The sequence below is a fragment of the Hemitrygon akajei genome, chromosome 3 (genome assembly GCF_048418815.1).
Source record: "Hemitrygon akajei chromosome 3, sHemAka1.3, whole genome shotgun sequence".
NCBI lineage: Eukaryota > Metazoa > Chordata > Chondrichthyes > Myliobatiformes > Dasyatidae > Hemitrygon > Hemitrygon akajei.
The window spans coordinates 101,280,592-101,300,595 of record NC_133126.1 but is presented as its reverse complement, the minus strand read 5'-3'; the positions used below and the strand labels follow the sequence as shown (position 1 = coordinate 101,300,595).

At 43.2% G+C, this 20,004-nt stretch overlaps 1 protein-coding gene across 4 annotated transcripts in view; it reads left to right on the top strand.

Moving 5' to 3' along the window:
* stard9 (StAR-related lipid transfer (START) domain containing 9) overlaps positions 1-20,004 on the top strand; it is a 438,377-nt gene that overhangs the window by 329,537 nt on the left and 88,836 nt on the right. For all 4 annotated transcript variants that reach the window (XM_073040494.1, XM_073040495.1, XM_073040497.1 and 1 more), the window contains one exon: positions 17,649-17,869. In XM_073040494.1, coding sequence (XP_072896595.1) covers positions 17,649-17,869 — 221 coding nt within the window. The remainder of the gene's footprint in view (positions 1-17,648; positions 17,870-20,004) is intronic.

Genomic DNA, 20,004 nt, shown 5'->3' with positions numbered 1-20,004 from the left:
AATAAGCTGGTAAGGAAGGCGGGCTCTGTCGTGGGCAAAGTACTGGAGAGTTTAACATCGGTAGCTGAGCGAAGGGCGCTGAGTAGGCTACAGTCAATTATGGATAACTCTGAACATCCTCTACATAGCACCATCCAGAGACAGAGAAGCAGTTTCAGCGACAGGTTACTATCGATGCAATGCTCCTCAGACAGGATGAAGAGGTCAATACTCCCCAATGCCATTAGGCTTTACAATTCTACCGCCAGGACTTAAGAACTTTTTAAAGCTATTATTAATGCTTTTTGAGATGGTGATTTAGATGCATATCATGTTTTTTTTTATTGAGTTAAGTATTGTATGTAATTAGTTTTTATTAGTAATTAGTATGTAATTTTGCTACAACAAGTGTATGGAACATTGGAAAAAAGTTGAATTTCCCCATGGGGATGAATAAAGTATCTATCTATCTATCTATTAGTAATTGATAATGGCTAGTGCACTTAAATTCGTGAGCTGGAATGTAAAGGGATTGAACCACCCTGTTAAAAGGAGGAAGGTATTCTCACATATTAAACAACTCAAAGCTGACATTGCTTTCCTCCAAGAAACTCATATTCGTTGTTCTGATAACTCCCGGCTTCTGTCAAAGTGGGCGGGTCAGTATTTTCATTCATCCTTTGCCGCTAAAGCTAGGGGAGTTTCCATTCTTATTAACTCAAATATTCCTTTTGAACTCCATAATAAAATATCTGATACAAATGGCCGTTTTATTATTGTTTCTGGTAAACTATATAACACTAAAGTTACACTAGTAAACTGGACAAGGAACAGAAGAAAACAATAGTAATAGATGTGGCAATCCCAAATTACAGCAACATTGGAAAGAAAGAATATGAGATGCTAGAGAAATGCCAGGGTTTGAAAGAGCAGATAGAAAGGATGTGGTAACTTATAGCCAGAGTAATTTCTGTGGTGATAGGAGTACTTGGGACTTTGCACCTGGACTGGGAAAGTAACTCCAACAAATCCTGGGAACATCTAAGTTCTCAGTCCAGAAGAGCGCATTACTAGGAACAGCAAGGATACTGTGTTGAATCCTCAAGCTCCCAGGCCTCTGGTAGAGGACCCGAGATTGAGGGAAAAATAGACATACACACCATCCATAAGAGGTGAGATAAAACATACTTAATATATACATAATTAAATAAGTAGTGCAAAAAGTAAGGAAAAATATAGAGAGGTAGTGGACATGGATACATTGTCTTTTCTGAAATCTGATGGCAGAAGAGAACAAGAACTTTTTTGTGTGTCTTCAGCACCTATGCCTCCTCCATGATGGTAGCGATGAAAAGAGGGCATGTGCTGGGTGATGGGGGTCCTTAATGATGGATATTGACTTTTTGAGGCATCATCTTTTGAAGATGTTCTCAATGCTGGGGAGGCTAGTGCCTATGATGGAGGTGGCTCAGTTTGCTAACCACCTCTAGCTTTTGCTGATCTTGTGCGGTGGCCTCTCCATACCAAATAGTGATGCAATCAGTTAGAATGCTCTCCACAGTACATCTGTAGAAATTTGCTAGAGTGTTTGGTGACATACCAAATGTCCTCAAACTCCTAATCAAATATAGTCACTATCATGACTTTTATGTAATTGCACCAGAGTGTTGGGCCCAGGATAGATCTTCAGAGATGTTGACACACAAGAACTTGAAACTGCTCACCCTTTGCACTACTGCTCCCTCGATGAGGACTGATGTATGTTCCCTTGACTTCCCCTTCCTGAAGTTCACAATCAGTTCCTTGGTTTTGCTGATGCTGAGTGCAAGGTTGCTGATCTTTCTCATCTCTGTACGCCTCCTCAACACCATCTGAAATTTTGCCAGCAAAAGCAGGGTCACCAGCAAATTTATAGATGGCATTTAAGCTGTTGTTTCCAATCCACACTGACTGTGGTCTCTCGATGAGGAAGTTGCAGAGGGAGGTACAGAAGCCCTGGTTTTGGAGGTTGTTGATTAATACTGAGGGTATTATGCTGTTGAACGCTGAGGTATAATCAATAAACAGCAGCCTGATGTAGGTATTCCTGTTCTTTAGATGGTCAAGGCTGAGTGGAAAGCCAGTGAGATTGCATCCGCTGTAAATCTATTGTAGCGGTAGGCAAATTGCAGCAGATCTAGGTCCTTGCTTAAGTAGGAGTTAAATCTGGCCATGATCAGCCTCTCAAAGCTCCTCATGACAGTAGGTAGTCTGGGATATAGTCATTGAGGTAGCTCACCCAGCTCTTCTTGGGCATTGGTATGATTGTTGCTCTTCTGAAGGAAGAGTGGGAATCTCCAACTACAGTAGTGAGAGGTCAAAGATGCCTGTTGGTTGGCACAGGTGTTCAGTGCTTTACCAGGAAAACCAGCGGAGTCTGACACCTTATGTAGGTTCACTATCTTGAAAGATGTTCTGACATTGGCCTCTGAGACAGAGATCACAGTTGCCAGATGTTGCTGGGATTTGCACAGGTGTAGTTTTATTCTTCCTTTTCAAAGTGTGCATAAAAGGCATTGAGTTTATCAGGAGAGAAGCAACACAGCCATTCATTGACATTAAATTTTGCCTTGTAGGAAGTAATAGCTTGCAAACCCTTTCAGAGCTAACATATATCCAATTCCATCTGAATCTGAATTTTTTTTCACTTTCAAGTAGCCTTCCATAGGTCATACCTGGATTTCTTGTATAGTTCTGGATCACCAGTCTTGAACTCCATAGATCTAGCCCTCAGCAGACTACAAATCTCATGGTTCATCCACAGCTTTTGATTTAGGTATGTCTAGTATGTACTCATCCACACAGACTTGATGAAGTCAGTGACAACCATGGCATATTCATTCACATCAGAAGGTGAATCTCAGAATGTTAACCAGTCCACCGATTCACTGCAGTCTTGATAGCGCTCTTTCACCTCCCTAGACCATCCCCATGTGGCCCTCAGTTTCTGCCTGAACATCAGGAGTAGAAATACAGCAAGATGACTTGCCGAAGTGTGGGCACTGGATGATACAGCAAGCTTTCTTAATGGTGGTGTAACAGTAGTTAAGTGTGTTGGTCCTCTGGTTCCACAGGTGATATTGTGGTGGTAGTTGTTCAGAGACTTCATCAAGCTTGGTTGAAGTACCCTGCAGTGATTGGGAAGGCATCAGTGTGTGCTGTTTCGTGACTGCTGATTATAGTGCTCAGTTCCTCCAGTGCTCACCTGACTTTGGCCAGAGGTGGAAAGTACACCACTACCGGGATGGCAGCGGAACGTTCCCCTGGCAGATAAAATCATTTGACCGCTAGATATTCCAGGTCGAGTGAGCAGGTTTGACACAGAACTGCCATGTAAGTGCACCACAATGAGTTAATCATGAAGCATACTACACCTCCTCTGCCTTTAAGAGGCTCTGCTATGCTGTCCATGCAGTTGTCGGTGGAGCCTTCAGGCTCCAGCACTGCATCCAAAATGGTATGGGTGAACCAGGTTTCTGTGAAGCAAAGTTCACATTAGTCCCTGATGTCCTTCTGGTACTGCAATCTTGCTCTGAAGTCTTACATTTTACTTTCCAGAGAGTGTACATTCACCAACAGGGTAGTAGGGTGAGAGTGTTCTAAGGGCTCTGCATTTCAATTTTACTTGCAGCCTAGCACACTTTCTCTTTAAGGGAGACTGCACTCACGACCTGAGTCTACAGTTCGGGGTCCACCTATTTTGAGGATTGATAGATTTTTTTAAGATCATGGCTTGTGTCCCAGCATATAGAAGATCCAAGCTGGAGTTCCACATTCCTCGATTAAGAGAGTCAAGGGCTTTAGTGACTCTTATTTAGGTGTTGATATTGCTGCTTGTCTTTGCACAGTGAGATTTGGGAAGTAGCATTTGGCCACTGGAAGGTGGTGATTGAGGCAATAATACCTGTGGCATATATCTGAGACCCCTCGTGTGTGTGTGTGTGTGTGTGTGTGTGTGTGTGTGTGTGTGTGTGTGTGTGTGTGTGTGTGTGTGTGTGTGTGTGTGTGTGTGTGTGTGTGTGTGTGTGTGTGTGTGTGTGTGTGTGTGTGTGTGTGTCAGAGCCTTTTGCCATTTTCCACTTGAGTATGGATGTTTTAACCATAGGTCAGTTGATAGTGCAGTCTTTTAATTCAGGGGTGATTGAACCATAGGGGAAGTACATGATTGATTGTAAATCTGTTTAGATAGCCCTGCTTGTATAAAAGCAAATGAGTAACTGCCCTCTCCCTTGCCAAAGCTTGTGGAAATTCATCTATTTTAAATGTAGTGCCTGACAATTAATTTGGGAAAGTCTTGAGTTCAAAACTAATCTAACTAGAAACACAAGAGATTCTGCAGATGCTGGAAATCCAGTGTAATCATTGTTTGCATTATTCACTGTGATTAATGCAAGAGAATGTGGTTGAGAGGGATAATAAATCAGCCCTGATGGAATGGTGGAGCGGACTCAATGGGCCAAATGGCCGAATTCTGCTCCTATGTTTTATGGAGACTCAAACATAGAACAAGAGGTGCCTGTTACAATAGGACACACATTAAATTCAATGGTATTTCTAGATTGCACATGATGAAGTTAATATGGAAATATCATCAAAGTTATTATGATTGATTCTCTTCTAAATTATGATCTGATTACTGCAATCAACAACAACTTCTCACTCACCGTCAGCAAAACCAAAGAGCTGATTATTGACTACAGGAGGAAGACAGAGGTCTCTAAGATAGTCCTCTTTAAGGAGTGGAGGTGGAGGGGGTCATTAGGTTTAAGTCCATGGCATTAACATATCAGAGGATCTATTCTGTGACTAGCATATAATGTCATCACAGAGAAAGCATGACAGTGTCACTGCTTCCGTAGAAGCTTGCATAGATCTGACGTGTCACCAAAAACTTTGACAAACCTTTCTAGATGCACAATGCAGAGCATCTTAACTGGTTGCCTGATAAGCAAGCATCAATACCCAGGAATGAAAAACCAACAGAAAGAGGTGAGTACAGTCCAGTCCATCAAGGGAAAGCTCTACCCACCATTGGGTACATCCATATGGAGTGCTGACACAAGGAAGCTGCATCCATCATCAGAGATCCTCACTATCCAGGCCATGTCCTCTTCTCGTCCTATCATCAGGAAGTGGAATGGGCTGCCGGCAACGGTGGTGGAGGCGGATATGATAGGGTCTTTTAAGAGACTTTTGGATAGGTACATGGAGCTTAGAAAAATAGAGGGCCATAGGTAAGCCTAATAATTTCTGAGGTAGGGACATGTTTGGTATAACTTTGTGGGCCGAAGGGCCTGTATTGTGCTGTAGGTTTTCTATGTTTCTATGTTGACCCACACCACCAGGTTCAAGAACAGTTATTACCCTACAACCATCAGGTTCTGGAACTGGAGTGGATAACGAATCAATTCTTCTCGGGCTTCCAGCCAGGCACAGGTATCAATTGTAACTGATGTTTCAATGACACACTTTACCATCTTCATCAGGGATGATGCCTGGGCATGTCTAGTCTGATGGTATTTATACCCCATTTTCCATCTCTCCTGATTGGATAGTCCTCATCCAATCAGGTTTCCACTGTCCCACCTTGTTTGCAATTGAATTCCAGTTCTTACTTAGAGCAAGACCTTCATCTTTATCAAAATTCTTTTCCTCTAATTTAAATGGCTTTCTTTTCTAGGCGGTCCCAAATGGGGTGGTTAATTTTATCCATTAGAACTGATTCTGTGACCTTATAGACTGATTTTCAAGATCTCTTTACAACTTATTTTCTCGGTATTATTTTTATTTGCACAATTTGTCATCTTTTGGACACTCGTTTGTCAGTCTTCATCTGTTTACCTATAGTTTTTCATAAAATTCAATTGTATTTCTTTTTCCTGTAAATGCTTGCAAGAAAATGAATCTCAGGGTAGTATACTCTTTATTTTGACATCCAAAGAACAAAAGAACAAAGAACAATACAGCACAGTACAGGCCATTTGGCCATTATAACCCTCCGCTTTAGTTCCTATCGGCCCACTAGCTCATATTGCCCAGTTAAGCAACTAACCCATACATCCTTGAAATATGGGATGAAACCAGAGAACCTGGATGAAACCTACTCAGTTAGTCACAGGAAGAACAAACAAACTTCTTACAACTGTGGTGGCATTGAACCCTGGTCATTGGTGCTGTCATTGTACTTTGATAATAAATTTACTTTGAAATTTATCACACTATGGCTGAAAACATGTTTTTCCCCATTGAGCAAAAAATGTTGGAACTGTCTATCAGCACAGTGATCACTTGGAAGAGAAGAATGTAACATTTATCCACTTATGTTTTGGCTAGTGGAGCACTGCTTTTAGTTAAGTAACTATTTTCGAATTCCCAGTGAGTTAATGATTTCACAGAACACAGCAGAGATACGTGGCTACTAGAATATAAACAATGAATCCTCCAGCCACATTATCAGTTCAGATGACTTGTGTTTGTAGTTTTGAGCTGATAAGTAGTCTTTAGATTGTACATTAATGAACATCCAGCTGCCTTTTAGTAGTTTTGGTGATGCTGAACATCAAAAAAATATGTAATTGCCACCAACTTCAATGGAAAAACAGAGTTATTACTTGTGTCTTCATTATCCGCAGCTGAAAAAAATAATCTTTTACCATGTCTCATTGTTAATTGCTCAAATGTGTAATAAAGAAACAGAAAGCTGGAAGTAAGCAGAACGGAGTTAAACAAGGTTTCGGGACTTGAGATCTTAAAACATTTTTCTTTTTTCTCTACTGTTGCTACCTGATCTTTACATTTTAATTTGTATTAAAATTGAAAATGGCTTGAGTGCAATTATTTTAAAACACAAGGAGGCCATTTGACCCATCAGGTCCTTGCCAGCTGGCAGCAATCCCACTCCTCCTCTTAGTATTCCCCCTGTGGTCCTGTAGTATACCACCTACCCCCTTCCACCCAATTCCTTTTTGCCATTTACCTACACTGATGGTAATTTAGAATGGTCACTTAATCGTTGGAAATCCAGGATGACCCAGGGAAACTCATACAGTCAAACTCCACACAGACACTACCCGTGTTCAGGATCGAGCTGGGGTCACTGGGGCTGTGAAGCAACTACTGTGCCACTGTGTTGCCCTTTTTTCCCCTGTGTAACTTTTTCATTTTATAACATCAAACATTACCTTGTATATTTAGAGGCTGAATATTCCATGATTTTTGTTCATGAATTGATTGGACCCTTGGATAAAATAAAAGATTGCTGCAATGAAAATAAAGCAGAATTTAAGTTGTTATCTCTGATATATATTTGATCCCAGGGATCCACACGGGGCTTTTCTTTAAACACGCTGTCATTTTCAGAAGATGTTTACTGAAACAGTAGTCATGGTTATGGTGGTCTCCTGCACAGTGTTTCAAACTAGCGCGATTCCCTTTGCACTAGATCTCTTGTGGGGTGTGAATTCAGAAAGCATAATTGGTACACTGACATCTAGGCATCATTCTGGCTGGGTCAGTCTTCCTCTGAAATCTGCTTGTTGGATTAGCTGCAGGAGAAAGATCTGCAGACATTAATTAGAGTGGTCACCATTATAACCATAACCATATAACAATTACAGCACGGAAACAGGCCATGTAATGTTCTCGCTCGGGTGTAACGGAACGCCGAGTTAAACGTCGAGGTAAACCGGAGTCAATGAAAACAAGGTCGCAGTAAGATTAACCATTTACTGTTCACTCTTCACATTAACGTATGGTGAAAACTGTTGATAAAACAATACAAGATTGATGCAGTGTTTGTTTCCTTCTAAATATCACATTTACATCGTGAATACTTGCAAAGGTAAAACTACAATAACTACATTACATTAAAGTGCAGCATACAGTCAGAATCTACCTGCTCCATTGACTGCTTTAAATACACTTCAACACAAACTATCCCGACTCTTTAACTAACGAAAACATAAACCTTATCGACCGTCGTTACTTTTAACAGAATTGGCGTTAACATTTTAATTCAACATATCGATTATCTAATGACTTACAGCATTGCTTTCACTGTGTCTTTGGTGCGTAGAGAACTACCTACTGGCGCTGAACTGCCACATGTGAGCGACCCCCACCCTTGCGTTTATCCCAAACCGGTATTTTCCCACAAGACGCGGCGAAACCGGATGTGACGTCATCGCAGCCGCGATATATTACAGACAAATGAATTTACTTAAACAATCCTAACTTTAACTAAAAAATGCTAACAAATTACTAAGCGAAAATATTATAAACTAAATAACTGCCATAAAGGCAGCACACTCCCCGCTTGACCTTCGTAAGGTCACAATGAACATAATACAAACTTCAGTCTCTAAGTCAGTCATTAGGTAGAAGTAGAATGACTTCTGTAACTGGCCTTTGGTAAATTTTCGCATCGCCTTGGTTGGTAGTTTTCAACTCGACTTTCCTGACATGTCCATCCCTACTAGGGAATGTGGCAGTGATTCTGGCCATTGGCCAGCAGTTGTGGGCGATTTGCTTGTCCCTGAGCAGGACTAAATCTCCAACTTGAAGGTTCCTGCGGGGTTCTGTCCACTTTTGTCTGTGTTGCAACAAAGGTAGATATTCCTGTCTCCAACGAGACCAGAACCGATTTGCCAGGGCCTGGACCTGTCTCCATTGCTTTGTGTCTGAAGACCTTGGTGTCCTCTGTTCCTAAGAAGATGGCGTCTTGAGCCGATGGAGCAAGTTTATTACCATGCTCCGTTTGAGCGAAGACTGACTGACCCAGCGTCTCGTCAGTTACTTTGCGCTTGTTAAAGCCTTGTTGTGCTTCCTGGACACACATGGAACTTGTGCGGGGTTGAAGAATCGAATGGCGGCTATTCTCTAGCACATTGGTCTTGAGTGTGTCAACCGTCGATTTGTGTATGTTGCCAGGACACACCTCTCCTATCACCACCCAGCCCAGATCCAGGCGTTGCGCAAAGGGGGCGTCGTGTGGTCCATTGACCTGCTGCCTAACCTTGTGTACCCGGAGAATATCTCTCCCTAATAGCAGGAGTATTTCTGCTCTTGGATCCAGCTCTGGGATGTGTTTGGCGAAGTGGTGGAGATGTGGCTGGTGTAGCACCGCACTTGGCGTCGGGATCTCAGTGCGGTTATTCAAGATTTCATCGCACTCTAAGAGTGGAGGGAGACAGATGAGGATTTTACCATCCAGGGACTCGATCTGGAAGCCTTCAGCCTTCCTTCCGTAAGTTTTCATGTTGCCTGAGCAAGTTCTAAGGTAGTATGGGAACTGCTCACTCTCAATGTTGAACAAGTTAAAGAACTCTGGACTGACTAGCGAGCGATTGCTCTGATCATCCAGAATTACGTAGGCTTTGATGGCCTTGTCTTTGGCTCCCTTAGGGTACACCTTAGTGAGACAGATCTTTGAACAAGAACGGCTTGACTGAGCTTGACCGCAAACTTCTGTACAGCTCGAGCTGACAACAGTTGTCCTGGAGTGAGATTCTCCCTCCCCGCCGTCCTGTTGTGGGGGTGAAGGAGCGTTGTCGGTTCGCGGTAACGGGTCAGGATGCATGGACCCATCATGATTAGTGCTATTACATTCCGGACACTTCACGGCGATAGTACACTCTCTAGCAAAGTGAGAGGTTGAGGAACAGCATTTAAAACATATTCTTTTCTCCTCAAGAAGGGCCTTCCTCTCTTCAAGGGGTTTTTCCATAAACGTTCTGCATCTTTTGAGGGGGTGGGGTTTGTTATGCAATGGACAATTCTCGCTAGGGTCGTTGTTAGTTGTAAAGACTTCAGTCTTAAGCACTGAGGTTGGTTTAATAACGTTGAAATTATTCGAAGAGGATTTATCTGGCTTGGTGTAAATTGTACTGCTTCCTGGACCTATGAGGCTAGGATCATTTCGCTTCTTCGCCTCCTTGCACACAAACCTAGTGAAATACTCGAAGGGAGGAAATCGACCTCTGTGTTCTTCCTTGTACTCTGAGGCAACGGACAACCACCTGTCCTGCAGCCCAAATGGAAGTTTGTCCACGAGTTGTCTAATCCCGGTTGGAGTGTCTAGGTACACTAGACCAGCTGAGTAGCCATCTTCTTTGGCGCCTTGAATCTCCATGAGTAAATCTCCGAATTCTCTTAGCTTAGTGTGGTCCTTGGCTGACACCTTAGGAAAATTTCCCAAACGTTGGCATAGCGCCGCTTCAATAATTTCGGGGGCTCCATAGCCCTCCTGAAGTCTCTCCCATGCTTTCTTCAATGCTAGCTCAGGTTTGTTGATGTACACTGAATGTATGCGTCTCACCTGTTCGCATGATTCTTTTCCCAGCCATTTTGCCATAAGATCCAACTTCTGGGTTGCTCTGAGCTGGACTCCATCGATAGCGTTGGTGAATGTGGAGTGCCATGCACGGTAATTTTCAGGTTTATCGTCGTACTGGTATAGTCCTGAAGTGACAAGATCCCGTTGTGCTAAATACCGTGCTACGGGTTCGTCTGCAAGTGGCATGCGGGCTGAGGGAACATGTCTGCAGCTACACGACTGAGGGCGTACATCTGTTATGGAATTTGCTGTTCTGGACTCGGTCTTTGCCTCTCTTCTCCCCAAATCTGGTAAGTTTGGTGTCGAGAAGTGCTTGTCGTGAGCCCTTTCATTCCTGGATTCATTGTGGGGTTGCGAGGGTAAATTGGTTTCCTCGGATGGATGTGGTGCGGTCGGGCCTCTCTGAGACTCCTCATGAAGTGGAACATTATCTAATGAGTGTGGAGCGGAAGGACGAATCTTCCAGCTTATTTGAGATTGGACACAGTCTCTTGTGCGTTCCAACCTGATCTTTTCTGAAGTAGATTTTCCGTCAACCGGATCATGCATTTCTTCAGCATCTTCTATTAACTCTGCTTCCACCCTGGCAGCTGCTGCTTCTCGTTCTAGCTTCAGCACTTCTAACTTTGCCTCTACCCTTTTTCTTTCCAACTCGTTTTCGGCTTCTCTGGCAGCCTTTTTCCTCTTGTTTTCGGCTTCTCTGGCAGCCTTTTTCTTCTGGTTTTCGGCTTCTCTGGCAGCCTTTTTCCTCTGGTTTTCGGCTTCTCTGGCAGCCGCTTCCATTCTTACTTCTACTTCTTGTTTGGCAAAGCACGCTCGCACATTGGCGGCTTCTGCTTTAGCTCTTGCTTGGATGGCCTTACTTGATGCCCTACTGCCCCTGTCGCAGGATGGCAACAACTTTGGCAACGACTTGATGCTGGACCGAGTTGACATTGCTGCACTTGAAACACCTGATAATGCCGCTTTTTCACTGTAACGTTCTCGCTCGGGTGTAACGGAACGCCGAGTTAAACGTCGAGATAAACCGGAGTCAATGAAAACAAGGTCGCAGTAAGATTAACCATTTACTGTTCACTCTTCACATTAATGTATGGTGAAAACTGTTGATAGAACAATACAAGATTGGTACAGTCACATTTACATCGTGAATACTTGCAAAGGTAAAACTACAATAACTACATTACATTAAAGTGCAGCATACAGTCAGAATCTACCTGCTCCATTGACTGCTTTAAATACACTTCAACACAAACTATCCCAACTCTTTAACTAACGAAAACATAAACCTTATCGACCGTCGTTACTTTTAACAGAATCGGCGTTAACATTTTAATTCAACATATCGATTATCTAATGACTTACAGCGTTGCTTTCACTGTGTCTTTGGTGCGTAGAGAACTACCTACTGGCGCTGAACTGCCACATGTGAGCGACCCCAACCCTTGCGTTTATCCCAAACCGGTATTTTCCCACAAGACGCGGCGAAACCGGATGTGATGTCATCGCAGCCGCGATATATTACAGACAAATGAATTTACTTAAACAATCCTAACTTTAACTAAAAAATGCTAACAAATTACTAAGCGAAAATATTATAAACTAAATAACTGCCATAAAGGCAGCACAGGCCATCTTTGCCCTTCAGCAACAGAGGAGCTGAAGGCAGTGTGGACAGGGCCAACGAACTTAACCTGTTCTTCAACAGATTTGACACTTCAACAGATGTGGCCCCTGCCCACCCCCCACATGATTCATCTGTTTTTGGCCCCCAACCAACACATACTCCACTCTCCCCTCCTACCCCTCTTCACTGCTCCCCACCCTGCTCTCGTGACTACACCCCTCCCTCATCTGAAACCACCACAGTGGGCTTCGCAGCTGAACAGGTGAGAAGACAGCTGAAACGTCTCCATCCAAGCAAGGCTGCAGGCCCAGATGGTGTCAGCCCCCGGGTGCTCAAAGTCTGTGCCCCCCAGCTATGTGGAGTACTTCACCATGTCTTCAACCTGAGCCTGCATCTCCAGAGGGTTCCAGTGATGTGGAAGATGTCCTGCCTCGTTCCTGTACCGAAGATGCCGCGCCCCATTGGCTCCAATGACTACAGACCGGTGGCATTGACCTCTCACATCATGAAGACCCTGGAGAGACTTGTTCTAGAGCAGCTCCGGCCTATGGTTAGGCCACACTTAGACCTCCTCCAGTTCGCCTATCAGCCCCGACTAGGAGTTGAGGATGCCATCGTCTATCTGCTGAACCGTTTCTACGCCCACCTGGACAAGCCGGCGAGCACTGTGAGGGTCGTGTTTTTTGACTTCTCCAGTGCGTTCAACACCATCCACCCTGCTCTGCTGGGTGAGAAGCTGACAGTGATGAAGGTGGATGCTTCCCTGATGTCATGGATTATTGATTACCTGACTGGCACACTACAGTACGTGCACTTGCAACACTGTGTGTCAGACAGAGTGGTCTGCAGCACTGGGGCTCCACAGGGGACTGTCCTGTCTCCCTTTCTCTTCACCATCTACACCTCGGACTTCAACTACAACACAGAGTCTTGCCACCTTCAGAAGTTTTCTGATGACTCTGCCATAGTTGGATGCATCAGCAAGGGGGATGAGGCTGAGTACAGGGCTACGGTGGGAAACTTTGTCACATGGTGCGAGCAGAATCATCTGCAGCTTAATGTGAAAAAAACTAAGGAGCTGGTGGTGGACCTGAGGAGGGCTAAGGCACCAATGACCCCTGTTTCCATCCAAGAGGTCAGTGTGGATATAGTGGAGGATTACAAATACCTGGGGATACGAATGGACAATAAACTGGACTGGTCAAAGAACATTGAGGCTGTCTACAAGAAGGGTCAGAGCCGTCTCTATTTCCTGAGGAGACTGAGGTCCTTTAACATCTGCTGGACGATGCTGAGGATGTTTTACGAGTCTGTGGTGGCCAGTGCTATCATGTTTGCTGTTGTGTGCTGGGGCAGCAGGCTGAGGGTAGCAGACACCAACAGAATCAACAAACTCATTTGTAAGGCCAGTGATGTTGTGGGGGTGGAACTAGACTCTCTGACAGTGGTGTCTGAAAAAAGGATGCTGTCCAAGTTGCGTGCCATCTTGGACAATGTCTCCCATCCACTCCATAATGTACTGGTTAGGCACAGGAGTACATTCAGCCAGAGACTCATTCCATCGAGATGTAACACTGAGCGTCATAGGAAGTCATTCCTGCCTGTGGCCATCAAACTTTACAACTCCTCCCTTGGAGTGTCAGACACCCTGAGCCAATAGGCTGGTCCTGGACTTATTTCCACCTGGCATGATTAACTTATTATTATTTAACTATTTATGGTTTTATATTGCTATATTTCTTCACTATTCTTGGTTGGTGTGGCTGTAACGAAACCCAATTTCCCTTGGGATCAATAAAGTATGTCTGTCTGTCTGTCTGTTCTAGTCCGTGCCGAACCATTCTATGTAACATTTCAATGTTAGCCTTAATAAATTAGGAATATAAATAAATGCTGTACCTTTTCATTATTAACATGGTTGGTAATAGTTATTAGATTATTAATTCAGTTAAAGAGGTGCTGCAGTATTCTGGAATTGTATTGTATGGAATTAGTGTGAGGCGTGTTCAATAACATTCAACTGTTTGAGTTGACAGGTAAGTTATGTTGTATTGCACTAAGTGACCTGTCCTAACGCCCAGGATCCACTGCATTCACTTGAAATGCGCACCAGCCTTTTGTGGAGCATGTTGAGCCATTTAACTTTGAGAGTCAAAACCTTACTGTTGTCACATGGTTAACTGAGTAAATTTGTCAAATTTGTTTCATTGCACATTTGCAAATATTGTGAATATTGTAAATCCTCAGACTGCAACATTAGTTTGAAAGCGGTGCATGCCCACATTAAACCCCTTGCAAGGTGGTAACCAGCCCCTCATCTGCAGGGGTCTTGACACTGAAGCTGGATTTTGAAACATCACGAGTAATCATGGTCTGCTGTCATGAGATGAAGTTGTAAATCAGCTAGCACTGGACAACATACCCCTTATTTTGTCCCAGCTGATATAAAAATAAGAGCATAAGGTATAGGAGCAGAATTAGGCCATTGGGCCTAAATTGGTCCATTCTGCTCCACCATTTGATCATGGCCAATCCATTTCCCTTCTCAACCTCATTCTCCTGCTTTCTCTCTGTAGCCTTTCACACACTGACGAATCAAGAACCTATCAAACTCCACCCTAAATACACCCAATGATCTGGCCTCAACAGCCACCTGTGGCAACGAATTCCATAGACTCGCCATCCTCCAGCCAGAGACATCCCTTTAGAGGTTTGCCCTCTGGTCCTAGTCTCCCAAACTACTGGAAACATCCTCTCCACATCTCATTCCCTGACACTATATTCCATCTGGCACTTCTTTATCTATTCTCCTAATCTGTCTATGTCCTTCTGAAGCCTCCCTGCTTCCTCAACACTACCTGCCCCTCCCCCTATCTTGGTAGCATCTGCATACTTGGCCACAAAGCCTACAATTCCATCATCCAAATCATTGACATACAACATAACAATAAACAGTTCCAACACAGACTCCTGCAGAACTCCACTACTCACCAGCGACCATTCAGAAAAGGTTCCCTTTAATCCCACTCTTTGCCTCCTGCCAGTAGGCCAGTGTTCTATCCATGGCACTATCTTTATGTAATACCATGGGCCCTTATCTTGCTAAGCAGCCTCATGTGCAGCATCTTGTCAAAGGCCTTCTAAAAATCCAAGTAAACTAAATAACATCCACTGATTCTCCTTTGTCTATCCTGCTTGTTGGTTTCTCAAAGAATTCTAATGGATTTGTCAGTCAAGATTTTCCCTCAAGGATACCATTGCTGACTTTGACCTATTTTATCATGTGCCTTGAAGTACCCAAAACATCATCCTTATCAATCAACATCAACATTTTCCCAACCACTCAGGTCAGGCCAACTAGCCAATAATTTCCTTTCTTTTGCTTCCCTCCCTTGAAGAGTGGGGTGACATTTGTAATTTTTCAGTCCTCCAGAACCTTGCCAGAATGTAATGATTCTTGAAAGAAGCCTCTGGAGTTTCTTCAGCTACCTCTTTTGGAACCCTGGGGACGTAGTCCAACTGGTCCAAGTGACTTATCTACCTTCAGTCCTTACAGCTTCCCAAGAACCTTCTCCCTAGTAAAAGCAACTGTACTCACTTCTGTCCCCTGATACTCTTGAACTTTCACCATACTGCTAGTATCTTTCAGAGTGAAGACTGATGCAGAAAACTTATTCAGTTCATTCACTATTTCCTGTCCCCCATTACTACCTCTCCAGTGTCATTTTCCAATGGTCCATTATCTTCTCTTGCCTCTCTTTAACATTTCCAAGAAACTGCTGCCATTGCTGTTCCACTGTCATCCCTACTATTGTCCCCTTCCAATAAACTTTGTCCAGTTCCTCCCTCTGAAATTGCAGGGTAAATTCTATCATCTTATGATCACTGTCTCCTAAGGGTTCCTTTACCTTAGGCTCCCTACTAAATCTGGTTTATTACACAAAACCAATCCCGTTTTGCTGATCCCCCAATGGGCCCAACCACAACATCTCTAAAAAGCCATCTTGTAGGAATTCTACAGATTCTCTCCCATGAGATCCAAAATCAGCACCAACCTGATTTTCCAAATCTACCTGCATATTGAAATCCCCTGATTATCATAACATTACCCTTTTGACATGCATTTTTTATCTTTCATTGTAATTTGTAACCCACATCCTGGCTACTGTTTGGAGGCCTGTATACAACTCTCATCAGGGTCCTTTTACCTTGACAGTTCCTTCACTCTACCCACAATAATTCTACATCTATTGATTCTAAGTCACTTCTTTCTAAAGATTTGATTTCTTTTTCTCCCAGCAGAGCCACTCCTCCTTCTCTACATACCTGCCTATACTTTCAATACAGTGTGTATCCTTGGATGTTTAGCTTCCAACTATAATCTTCTTTCAGCCATTACGCAATGATGTCCACAAGTTCATACCTGCCAATCTCTAACTGTGCTACAAGATGGTCTACCTTATTTTGTATACAACATGCATTCAAAAAGAGAAAATGGCAGTGCGACGGCAGCGCGCGCGGTCAGTCCAGGAATGAATATCTGTTATCTGTAAGTAGGGGCTGTGCACAATCCTGATTTGATGGGGATGGACATGAGAAGCATGGAGGAACATCTGGTGAAACTTCTGACATGCCTGTTTCGCTGCCGCTGCTGCTGTGCGATCGAGAAATCTCCGGAGAGGAAGGCCCCAAATCCTCGGCTTTGCCTGTTGCTTGGCGGCCAGGGCCAAGGTCGAAGCGCTTGGCAGAGATGGTTCTGGGTGCTCGATGTCAGAGGGCTGGTCGGAGGCTCGAAGTTTTTCGGACGGACTCAGAGTTGGCTGTGATCGGATGCTTCCAGAGGCTGCATCGGGAAGCTTTGTGGCGCTGGAGGTTCATGGCAGGAAGAGTTTTTCTTCCTTCTACCATCTACATGAGATGATGGGCTATCGAGGACTTTGGGACTTTCTTTTACCGTGACCATGGTCTGCCCTTATCAAATTACAGCATTGCTTTGCACTGTTGTAACTATATGTTATAATTATGTGGTTTTTGTAAGTTAGTCTTGGTCTGTCTTGTGTTTTTGTGATATCATACTAGAGGAACATTGTATCATTTCTTAATGCATACATTATTAAATGACAATAAACGAGGACTGAGTGTCCTCACAATCTAATCTAAATATTATACCTTCAGTCCAGGATTCTTCACCCTTTTCAATTTTGCTCCCCATTACACTGCAGTTCATTCCATTGACTGCCATTTTGTCCAGTCAGCTGCAAGTCCTTCCTGACAGTCTCACTACACACTGCCTCTGCTGGAATACAAACTGCCCCATTCTCAGCCCTATCATTCAGTTTCTCAAACTCCTGCCAATTTAGTTATAGCCCTCCCCTAAAGTTCTAGCAAACCTGCCTGCAAAGATATTGGTCCTCAATTCAGGTGTAACCCATTCCTTTTATACAGGTCATACCTTCACCAAAAGAGTTCCCAGTGATACAGAAATCTGAATCCCTGCCCCCTCAACTGTTGGCTATGGTCTTTTATTGATCCTATTGTGTTGGATTTACTGTGTATGCCTGCAAGAAAATGAATCACAGGGTATATATAGTGTCATGTATGTACTTTGATAATAAATTTACTTTGAACCTTTGTACTTGAGGTGGTTTCACTGCTGCTGTTTGTTCTCAGGAGGCAGCTGAAAGAGCTGCAGCAATGCTACCAGAGCAAGCAGCAGGAGAGCAAGGATTATAAGCAGAAGCTGAGGGGAATGGAAATGTTCTACCAACAACAAATACACCAGCAGCAAAGCTACATTGAGGAACTGAGGCAACACATCCAAGCAACGCACTTGCAGGCAGAACAAGAGCTTAAACACGACCAGGAGCAACTCAGGCTGCGAATTGAGGAAAGTATGTAGTGTCACCCTTTTCAGTTTACTCGGGGTTGTGGATAGGAGGCTCTCATTAGTACTAGGAACTAAATATATTTCATCAATTCTGAGCATCATGTGTTTTGACTATACCATTCCTGTTACCAGCATGATCAAATTCTTTCTGTATTATCATAAAGTAGGAAGCAACTTTGCCTTTTAGTTTATTTACATCAGGTCCATGCTAGTTCTCAGAATAATTTGTTTAACTTCCCATATGCCTATCTTGCATACCTATCAATGTCACTTTGTTCTTTCTGAAATTCACCTACCCTAGGAGCAATTTGCAATGGCTAATTGATATATCAACATATCTTTGGCATTTAGGAGGAAATCATAGCATTTAGGGAAACCCTCATAGTCCAAAAGAGAGTGTAAACTCCACAAAGGCACCACAGGTAGGATTAAACCCAAATCCTGTGAATTGTGAACCATGAGGTATTAACAGTGCACTACTGCACTTCTCAGATGCAAAAATTGTTTTATTGCCACCCCTTTTCACCTTACCTCCTCCAGTGATCATTTCTGTACCCTGTTATGAATGGTCTCTTTTTCATCTCATTCTGCCCAATTTTCTCTATTTGGTCTTGACTTCAGTGTTTCTGTTCGTTAACTGCTCATTAATCAGTTGAGCAGCTGGTCCTGCAGCAAGGTTGGGCTCACAGAATCATAATAAGTGTAACCCAGGTTCTGCCAGCTGCATAAGTCTAGGGGAGACAAACATGTCTGCCAAATGTGTGAGATTGAAGTGCAAAACCTCCTGTTTGTGTGGATGCTGCGTGATTTGTTCCCGTTACAAATCAGTACCACGAAATAACAGACAATACGCCTTATGCAATTAAACAATTTGGCTTTACAATTCTTGTTGATAAGTTGACTAAAGGGTTAGTAAAGAAAAAGAAAACCCATTTTAATGAAACAGTTTAATGTACACAAGTTGGAGCTCACGATTTACCTTTCGCTGATCCTCCATCAATTTCCCGGGCATCGTCGACTCCTGACCCCACTCCAAGTCCGCTCCTTTGTGACATCTTCTCTCTCCATCTCCCACTGAACAAAGAACCCAGATCACCTCGGTGTCAGGCACACAGCATGAAAATACACTCCCCTCATTGGACAGCTCATATTCCAAAGCACCCGTTATTTTTAACCATAACCCAAACACCGCTTCTACAGAAAGACCATTATGTTAAAAGTGAATCCTTTCCCAGGGTGTTACATAAGGTTAATTATCAATCTTACATTTTATAAAATCTATTGCTTAAATAATAGTACAAAGACATAAAATTACTGTAAATTACAAGTTAAGTAAATAGTGCGTTAAAAATGATATAAGTAGTTAATGTCTTGGTCCATTCAGAAATCTGATTTTGGAGGAGAAGAAACTGTTCTTGAAATGATAAGCGTGGGTCTTTAGATTCCTGTACCTCCTCATTGATGGTGGTAATGAGAAGAGAACATGGTGAGAGTCCTTAATGATAGACGCCACCATCCTGAGGCACTGCCTCTTGAAGATGTTCTTGATGGCATAGAGGATTGTGCCCGTGAAGGAGCTGGCTGAATGTATAACCCTTTACAACCCTCTGAAGATCTTGTAATTTGGAGGCTCCGTGTCAGGTTGTGATGCAACAAGTAAAAATACTCTCTACAGTACATCTGTAGAAATTTGCAAGAGTTTCTAGAGATGGGAACCAGAGTTATAGGACTGAGGATAAGGATGATGGCTTACAAACAGAGTTAATGTATAGTGAGACTGAAAGAAAGGACAGGCAGATGATAGGGCAAAGTTGCAGTCAGTGGGATGGGTTATAGTGTAATAGGGGGAGAAAACTGAAAAGAGTGACAAATACAGGACTGCAGGTGTTATATTTGAATGCACGCTGTCTACAAAATAAGGCAGATGATCTTATAGCGCAGTTAGAGATTGGCAGGTGTGATGTTGTAGGTGTGACGGAGTCATACGGTTGAAAGACGTTTGTAGTTGGGAGCTTAATATCCAAGGATACACACTCTTATCGAAAGGAGAGGCAGGTAGGCAGAGGAGGAGTGGCTCTTCTGGTAAAAAATGAAATGAAATCTTGAGAAAGAAGTGACATAGGATAAGAAGGTGTTGAA